Source organism: Brassica napus, chromosome A1 (genome assembly GCF_020379485.1).
Source record: "Brassica napus cultivar Da-Ae chromosome A1, Da-Ae, whole genome shotgun sequence".
Classification (NCBI taxonomy): Eukaryota; Viridiplantae; Streptophyta; class Magnoliopsida; order Brassicales; family Brassicaceae; genus Brassica; species Brassica napus.
In genome coordinates this window covers 13,032,923-13,042,549 of record NC_063434.1, presented here as the reverse complement: position 1 = coordinate 13,042,549, position 9,627 = coordinate 13,032,923, and the positions used below count along the sequence as shown (strand labels likewise).

The 9,627-nt window shown below is 32.2% G+C and overlaps 2 protein-coding genes across 2 annotated transcripts; one reads left to right on the top strand and one right to left on the bottom strand.

Annotated features, from left to right (window-relative positions):
• The first annotated feature begins 5,591 nt into the window (after positions 1 to 5,591).
• On the top strand, positions 5,592 to 8,018 carry LOC106398510 (heat stress transcription factor A-4a). Its single transcript, XM_013839050.3, has 2 exons — positions 5,592 to 7,200; positions 7,285 to 8,018. The coding sequence occupies exons 1-2, from the start codon at positions 7,003 to 7,005 to the stop codon at positions 7,579 to 7,581; spliced, it is 495 nt and encodes a 164-aa protein (XP_013694504.1). The 5' UTR covers positions 5,592 to 7,002; the 3' UTR covers positions 7,582 to 8,018.
• A 372-nt stretch (positions 8,019 to 8,390) lies between these two features.
• Positions 8,391 to 9,178, bottom strand: LOC106398509. The gene is made up of 2 exons (XM_013839049.1): positions 9,041 to 9,178; positions 8,391 to 8,966 (listed from the first exon to the last, which is right to left on the bottom strand). Exons 1-2 carry the CDS (start codon positions 9,176 to 9,178, stop codon positions 8,391 to 8,393), a joined length of 714 nt encoding a protein of 237 aa, XP_013694503.1.
• Positions 9,179 to 9,627: the final 449 nt, after the last annotated feature.

Sequence of the window (9,627 nt, the reverse complement as noted above, 5' to 3'; positions counted from 1 at the left end):
TCTTAATGCTCCCAAAATCGATTTACCCTTCTTCTTTTTCCATTCTTGTGAACTAAACACAACATATCTCTCACTTTCCCTCCACAATGAGCTAAAAAACCCAAGATTTTGATTCTAAAATTTTTATGGTTCATAGAGTCATAGAAGCTAACGATTATGGGTGGGTGACTTTCGTTTGTGATTCTGTGTGCTTGGAGAAGCCTTATGTATGCTAAGGAACTTATCTCACCAATTTAAGGTATGACATCGAGTTTTTTTCCAGATCTGTTCGTCAGACGACTTACTTGGGAAGTCGTCTGGCTGTAGACGACTTACCTGGAAGTTGTCTGGCTGTAGACGACTTACCTGGAAGTCGTCTGGTCAACGCAGAGGTTATTTTTGCAATTGACTTTGAAATCTGTAACCTGAGACGACTGAAAGTTAAGTCGTCTACTATTGTTTGGTTTCAAAAAAAATTCCAAAGAACCTAGACGACTTACATTTCAGTCCTCATAGGTTAGTTTTGCATTTGAGTGGATAATTTCAGAAGTTTGACTTCCCCAGACGACTTACATTTCAGTCGTCTGGCGAAAATTAAAATAATAATATTTTTTTTAAAGTAAACGACTTACAATTAAGTAGTCATAGGTTAGTTTTGCAATTGTAAAAAAAAACTTCAAGATTTAATTATACACAGACGACTTATAATTCAGTCGTCCACCAGACGACTTAATTGTAAGTCGTCCAGGATTTTTTTTCGAGATTCTGGTCAAACCTCGTAAATCCTGGACGACTTACATTTCAGTCGTCTCGTGGACGACTGAATTATAAGTCGTCTGTATATAATTAAATCTTGAAGTTTTTTTTTCAATTGCAAAACTAACCTATGACGACTTAACTGTAAGTCGTCTACTTTTAAAAAATATTATTATTTTAATTTTCACTAGACGACTGAAATGTAAGTCGTCCAAAAAGTCAAACTTCTGAAATAATCCAGTCAAATGCAAAACTAACCTCTGACGACTGAAATGTAAGTCGTCTAGCTTTTTTGGAGTTTTTTTTATAACCAAACAATAGTAGACGACTTAACTTTCAGTCGTCCGAAATATCATATTTCAAAGTCAATTGCAAAAATAACCTCTGCGTTGACCAGACGACGTATAGTTTAGTCGTCTAGACAACTTAGATTGAAGTCGTCTGCGTCTTCTCCACTAGTTTTTAAGTCTTCTACGTTAGTTTTTGAATAACTTGTATTTTTAAGAGTGATAAGTAACTTCAAGATATGTAAAACTCATATTTACAAAATATGTTCTCTCTCTTAGTTTTACTAAATTTGACTAAGTTTTTCAATGCAAACTTATAAAAAATATGATATGCTTTGACTAGTTACTATTGTTTGTTTCCATCTCTTAAGTTTATTGTTATAGACAATAATGATGACTATTGTTATGAGTTGGAAAAAGGGTTAAAATGCTTCTTAAAATGTTGTATCAATATGAAGCTACCAACATTCTTGTTTATTAAGATGAGAAAAAGGCCATTGGAGTTTATTATTGCATATGAGAGATCCAAAGATAAGAAAAAGGCTACTGAAGTCTATTATTTCATTGATTTGTAAATGTGTAAACACATTGTTAGCACATTTAATACATCTTGGAAAACATTATTACTGATTTTACAAAAAATTCACAACTAAAAGAGTATACATGCAATTCACAAAACAGACCACAAACAAAACTATTATAGATCATTCATCTACAAAGACAAGCTTGGATTCCACTTGAGTAGACAAGACCAGACGACTTTTAAGAAGTCCAGACGACTTCTAAGAAGTCCAGACGACTTCCAGGAAGTTCAGACGATTTTGTCAGAAGACTTTTAGGAAGTTCAGACGACTTCCAGACGACTTTACAAGAAGTCCAGACGACTTTTAGGAAGTCCAGACGACTTCCAGACGACTTCCAGACGACTTCCAGATGACTAACACGTAAGTCGTCCCAAAAGTCTTCCAGATCTGAAAAACCTGCATATTAAATCCAGATCTGAAAAACCTGCATATTCAAAAACGTTCAAATGGCTTAAAAACAGAAAAAAATGAGTGGAAGATTAGATAAATCTACCTTTACAGAACACACAAAAATACATATCTAAAAATAATAGATCTACCTTTAAATTAGTGGAAGATGAGTACCATCTAATTAAAAACCTGCAAAAAAAAATAGATTAGTAAGAAAGACATGAGACAAAATTGAAAAATTCATATAAAGTTTGGTGTTTTCAAGTCAAAGAGATTATAGTAGATTTGGAGAGTTTTAGTTTGGGAAAAAAGTAAAAACTTTATACAACAAGAAGTTACCAAATGAAGAAAAATCAGACATAAGAACTTACCAAAACGCTCAGAAAAATCCAGACGACTTCCTAGAAGTCCAGACGACTTCCAGGAAGTCCAGACGACTTCCAGGAAGTCGAGACGACTTCCTGGAAGTCCAGACGACTTTGTCAGAAGACTTCCAAGAAGTCCAGACGACTTCCAGACGACTTCCAGACGACTTCCAGACGACTAACAGGTAAGTCGTCCCAGAAGTTTTTCAGATCTGAAAAACCTGCACATCAAATCCAGATCTGAAAAATCTGCATTTCCAAAAACGTTAAAATGACTTAAAAATAGAGAAAATGAGTGGAAGATTAGATAAATCTACATTTATAGAACACACAAAAATACATATCTAAAATTAATAGATCTACCTCTAAATTAATGGAAGATGAGTACCATTTGATTAAAAACCTGCAAAAGAGATAGATTAGTAAGAAATATATGAGACAAAACTGAAAAATTCATATAAAGTTTGGTGTTCTCAAGTCAAAGAGATCAGAGAGAGGTTGGAGAGTTTTAGAATGATGAACATTACATTTTTGTTGCAGCCATTTCAGAGGAGGAGAGAGAATGTGTAAATTTTTCTTTATATAGGGAGACAAAAAATCCAATTAGGTTAAATATTTTTGACTCAGACGACTTCCTGGACGACTTACATTTCAGTCGTCTGGTGAAGAAATTAAAACAGACGACTTACATGTAAGTCGTCCAGAAGAGTTTAATATTTTTAGCGGGAAATTAAATATTTTTAGCGGGAAACTAAAATAGAAGACTTTCCAGACGACTTACAAGTAAGTCGTTTGGTTTAAATTATTTAAGCGGGAAAATAATTATTTAAAAAAAATTTAGGCGGAAATATTTGGACGACTTACATGTAAGTCGTCTGTTTTAATTTCTTCACCAGACGAATGAAATGTAAGTCGTCCGAGTAAAATGATCCGGTTAGGTTAAAACGTACATTGGTAAAATATAAGGTTCGGTACGATGTGGACGACTGAAATATACATCGTCCGGGTAAATTATTCAACAGACGACTGAAATATAAGTCGTCCACACCCTAAACATAACCCCTAAACTTAATTATCTAATTAAACACTTCATAAAACCAAATCAAACTTGAAAAGTGTTTACTATACACAGAAATAAACACATATAGGTGAAAACTAATTTTTGAAAAAAAACATTTTAGTTTTCCAAAATGTAACCCTAACAATACATACAATACTACAACATATGTTTGCCAAATTCCTAAACCAAAGTATTTCATGATTCACTACTTCCACTCATCTATCTTCAAAACAAATCAATTTTATCATATCTTAATTTATATCAGTTAAAACTGTTTATAATTACTTGATTTTTATTTTTTACGCATCAAAATATTTTTTTTTTTTTTTTTTTTTTTTTGTCGACATCAAAATATTTTTTTTAAGATTTATAAATTATTTTTAAAATAAACTGGTACCAGACGACTTACACTTCAGTCGTCCAGACGACTTCCAACATCTCAGACGACTCAGACGATTTACTGGGGCTATATTCGTAAAAATGGCTTCTATTTTTTTGTTTCGTCACAAGGGGCTGAGCTGTAATTTCACTAGGCTTTTAGGTTAGTTTTGCATTTGATTCAAGTTTGGGTATAGGTTTGGGATTAAAATCAAGTTGTAGGTTAGTTTTGGCAAAAACCCCTAAATAATATTAGTATCAACTAAATAATATTAGTAGCAACTAAATTCAGTATTTTATTTTTATCAAATCCAAATAGTAAATTATATTTTAATATTAGACTTCACATATTTATATTAAATAATTATTTACTATTTTAAATCTTTTATTTTAATATTAAAATATGTTCTAAAATTTATTATCATATATTCTATATATGTAATTATTTATTTTATAATTTATAAACCAATTAATAAATGTATTAATTTATTGTATATTTACTAATTGGTGCAGTAATCTAATTATGAATATGAATATGAATTATGTATATATAAATTTTATAGAAATGTTATTTCTTATTCTATAAAAAGGAATTTATATTCATTTATAACAATAGTTAATACTAAATACGAATTTTACTATTAAAAATAAATAAATATTTTCATTGTAAATAAAAATATATTGTTAAAATTTAATTTTAGAAAAAGATACTTAAGAATATTTTTTTAGATTTTATTTTTGAAAATATTTAAATAATGTGTTAGGCTAGTAAATATATATTTTATATTTAAAAAATAGTAGGAAGTTAAATAAATGTAATGGTAAAAATATAATTTTTTGTAAGTAGATATTTTAGTGATTCTTTTTTAATCTTTTCAAAATTAAAACATCAAATCCTTGACTCAATAAAATTAATCATTAAGGATTTTCTTCTTAGGAATATCCTCATAAATTATGCAAATCGTTTATAAATGAAACCTATATATATATATATATATATATCTAAAAGAATAAATGAATTGGGGAAATAGTAAATAAACTAAAATTTAGTTAGAGTGATAAGTTCTAAAAAGGGTTAGTCAAAAAAATAATATAATAAATATAGGTGAAATCGATTTTGGATTGGTGAAAAACAAAATATACTGAAGGTGAATTTGAATTTTGTAAATTAAATATAGCGTTTGGGGTTATGTTTTAGGGTTTATAGTTATGATTTTATGCCTTAAAGATATAAATTTAAATTTTGATAAACTTTTTTTTTTACAACATAAATGAAACAGTAAACCTTTCTTGAATATTTAAGCAAGTTACAAAACTACATTTATGTAATACTATAGCTGTACACTAATGTATGTTAGTGTTTGTAGTAACAAAATGGTCTATAAAAACTACAATGTTTATTCACATTTTCAATATATAAGAAACTATTTCATATTCTTAATGAAGATTATAGTATGGAGGAGACAAAATATATGTAAATGAGGTTATAAATTCTTTATATATTAAAACACAAGTCACATAACCAACAAATTTCTGACACATTACACTTATTTACAATTTAAAAATGATCCAAAATGCAAAAAAATTTAAAAAGAAGAACAGTCTAGTGTGTTAACTAATTTCTATATATTAATTTTAATATAAAAACTCCTAATATTTTCCCACTACGCCCATCATCTCGCTATATTTGTAACCTTCTTTTTTGCTTTGCTAATCTTACCCTTCCCCTCTAATGGGGGCCAGGCGGCAGCGGGTGTGGAAGAAAAATTTTTGTAGGGGAATTATCTTAAATAGCCTTTTTAACGAGAAAACCATGCAACTTGATATCAACAATGCGTTTCTCCAGGGCATTCTCACTAATGAAGTTTATGTTTCTCAACCTCGTGGTTTCGTGGTTCTAGATAGTTTTTCATCATGTGTGCAGACTCAAGAAAGCTGTGTATGGTCTGAAACAAGCTCCAAGAGCTTGCTTGGTACCAAGAACTTAAGACGTATCTAACGCAGATGGGTGTGTTCACAATTCTCTAGATGACACCTCAGTTTTTATCTACATTCACGGATATCATATCTTGTACATCTTAGTGTATGCTGACGATATTATACTCACCAGGAGTAAGACTACTTTGCTTGATGGTTTTATACGAGTTCTTTTTGCAAGGTTCTCTCTAAAAGGCCCCACTAATCTGTTGAGGTCAAAAACAGTAATCTGAAAATAAACGTCCAAGATTGCATCTCTTAAAGAATTTTTTTTGAAATAATTACAGAAAATTCTTAAGTAGAAAACTCTAGAGTAACAAAAACGAGCGCATTAGCATGCGGCCAACCTCGCAGTTGGATCGACCTCGTACCTCTCGCCATTAGGCGAGTTGGATCAACCTAATCCAATTCGCCTGATGGCGAGTTTGATCAGTCCCAATTAACTAGCTCTTAGCTCTTCCTTCGGTCTTGATTGAACTGTCCCTTGTTTTGTCTCGATTGGAGTTCTATTGAAACTTTACGATAAAACTATCGAAGACTGGTTTTTTCGTATAAATTTGAATCAATCGTATAAAACGATAACGGTGATCAATCTGTTTATTTCCTTATTAAAGATAGCAAGAGGAACAATGGAAATGTTATTGTGGAGATGGAAATGTCATTGTGGAGCATGTTGTTATGTTGCTTCCAAATGCAATAAAATACAGCCTGAGAAGCTAATAGACGGGGCAGTCTTTTTCCTCTCGGCTATGCTTCCATTAGCCAACTTATCAGGTCCGACCATCGAAAGAATGATGATTATATATGTGTGGTGGTTATTTGATTTTTGATTTGGTCTCGATTTTGTTTATTTTAGATTTCGTTTGTTTTTGCTTACGAATAAAACTCGGTTCAAGTCTTTTAAATTTTAGTTCGATTCACATAAAAATATTGTATATTGGTTAAATATCTACTTGGATAAAATATGAAGTAAATTTGGATTGTTTGAATTATACCATTCAGATGAGATATCTGGATTATTATTATTATTTTTAAAGTAAATCAATTTATATTATATTCGATATTTACGAACAAAAATATAATTAATAGTTTAAGGTTTGCATATTTTATACTGTAAAAGCCCAATGATCATGAGCTATATATAAGAAAGATTGATACACGAATCCGTCGCTTGATATTAGGGTTGGTCTCCAGATCTGGGATTAATTTGCGAGGTTTGAAGAGCGATGCCGTGGATGGGGATGTCTCAGTTTTACGCAGGTGTATATGAGGTGGTTGATGATCCATCGCTGGATTCAATAATCTCATGGAGCAAAAGCAACAAGAGTTTCGTCATCTGGGATCCGAAAGAACTAGTCGAAAAGATTCTTTCGAGATTCTTCCGCAACAAGTTGTCACAGTTTATCAGCGATCTTGAATCCCATGTAAGCTTATTTTTAATTTGTTCTCACCGAGTTTTTGGGGTTTTGATATCTGAGTTTCTTGTTGGTTGGTTGGTTGGTTGGTAGGGATTTGTAAGAATTGAGGGGTCTGAGCACTTGGAATTCGGACATGAGCAATACTTTGTGAGAGGTAAACCGGAGCTTATGATTAAGTTGCGTCGCAAAGTTGCCTCGGCTAGGGTTAAGAAAGATATCAAGGCAGCCAAAGAGGCAGAGAAGAACGGCTCTGTGGGAGATCAACCTCCTATTAGGAAGATGAGTCTCAAAGATGCACTTATCAGGTTCGACCAAATTATGAGACCATCAAAGAAATCATCAAAGAAAGCTAAAGCTAAAACGCCACTGGAGACAATCGACGAGTGATGCTATTAAAGTAGACTTTGTCATCAATTGCTCTCTGTACTTCGGTTGTGATAAGAGTACGCGATAGTAACCGATAGATGTAGCTTCAATTGTTTAGTCTTAGAATGCCCAAGAGAACCTACGAAACCTGTTTCCGTTGAGACCATATCTCGTCCGACCGTATCAATGTCCGAGCCGGTCTTGAGTAGTGGTTTGGAGAGTAATTGTTTGGACTTTGGAGATGCAAACAAAAACAAGGCTCTGACTAGCATATAGAAATTTCAAACACAAATTTAACATCGTGATTCATTACCTAGAATGCAAGTGGTTGCTGCTACTTCATTACATAACTAAAGAGGGAACAAACTAGAGAATGTACAAACTTTAACAACCAAGTCAATTCTCAAACAACTTTAGAATCGGAATTGAATATCAAGTTTTCTAACAACAAAACAAGAATCTCTGCAAAAACAAATTCCACATTAATAAATTTATAGCTACAGTCAAATCACCTACCTCATAAATTTTACAACTAAATTTCTAAAGCTACACGGTCCAATCAGTCATACACATAGTTTTTGGAGCTTTTTGAAAGAGCATGTAGCTTTTTGTTAAAATTGATATAATATATATAAACATTGATTAAATATATATGCTTTCTAAAGTAAATGTATTATTATTCTATAATTTTTTTGTATTATTTATAAATATCTTTGTTATTATTTTATTTTTTTTGATTAAATACCAAATTTATTGATCAAAGGTGGAAAAAGAATTTACATAAGATGATCTATTGTTCTAATCTGTAAAGAATAAAAGAATGATATGTTCTAATATGTGTACATAGTAAACCATTTCACTAGTAGCCCCCTCAGCTTATGGTTTCCCATATACTTCAATGATGAGATGCGCTTCTTGACTATATTCCCAATGGCCTTAGTAGTTGTATCGACAGGTGCGCACACACCTCCATGCCGTCTTGAGTTCCTCTCCTTCCACAGCACATAAATGGCTGTCTGGAACACTAAGCGGAGGAGTATAGCATCGAGTCTGTTCCTGTTCTGGCGTAACAGGGAGGTGACTGTATCTTCCCAGTCCGGGGTTATCTCTGGACCAAGTAATTTCTCTGCAACATTCATCCATACTGTGAAGGTATATGGGCAAGCGAAAAATAAATGATCTCTGCTTTCATCCTTCTCTCTGCAGTAGACACAACATTGCTCCATTCCCCATTCTTTCATTCTAGTGCCTGTTGATAATCTGTCCTTGAAAGCTAACCATACCATGAAGGATTGTCGGGGTATAGCCTGAGGGAACCACACAATACTATGCCAGGGAAGCTTTGTCTTTTTAATTCGCAGGTAGTTCCAAGTCTTGGTAGCTGAGAAGTATGGTTCGAAATCATCCTGGTCATGTCTCCATAGAGCTATATCTGGTCCTGCAGTATCTACTGGCTGTGGAGTCTCTGCAAGCGTATCACACAGGTGGGGGTATCGTCTCTGTCCACATCTCCGAATGTTCCAGCTGTCGTCGCGGTTGCTTCAGCGAGCGTTGCGGATTTGCTCACTCCAAGGTAGCTTATGCCCAGTTCTCCTGTTATATCAATCAATCTGCCCATTTCTAACCAGTTATCGAACCAAAAATGCACTGTTACACCATTTCTAACCTCGAACCGTATGCATTCGTATGCAATAGGTCTAAGTTTGAGCTCAATCAATCTTTGTTATTTTTATCTTAAGTAAAATATGATTTTTATCAAATATGATTTTTTTTGTCAACATATAATAATTCTTAATATATTTTAATGGTAAAGAATATTTTTTTGCATATTTTAATATTTATCTTATTTTTTGTTGTATTATTTAAAATAAATCATCACTTATTTTTGTAAAACTAATAAACACACGTAACAAATAAAGAAAATACACCAAGTATAAAATTTAAAATTAAAATCTAAAAACCAAACTGTGAAAGTCAAACAAAAAAATGTGAGAATTAAAACTGAAATCTAAAATTAAAAAGACTAAAAACCAAAAACCAAACCTAAAAACAACTAAACCTAAAAAC

What these genes read in the sequence shown, in the direction of transcription:
- LOC106398509 (XM_013839049.1), bottom strand. Translation starts at nt 9,178, where the DNA reads ATGGGCAGATTGATTGATATAACAGGAGAACTGGGCATAAGCTACCTT. An exon ending in GAGACGATACCCCCACCTGT is followed by an intron (nt 8,967 to 9,040) that starts GTGATACGCTTG and finishes AGACATGACCAG; the next exon opens with GATGATTTCGAACCATACTT.
- LOC106398510 (XM_013839050.3), top strand. Translation starts at nt 7,003, where the DNA reads ATGCCGTGGATGGGGATGTCTCAGTTTTACGCAGGTGTATATGAGGTG. An exon ending in TCAGCGATCTTGAATCCCAT is followed by an intron (nt 7,201 to 7,284) that starts GTAAGCTTATTT and finishes GTTGGTTGGTAG; the next exon opens with GGATTTGTAAGAATTGAGGG.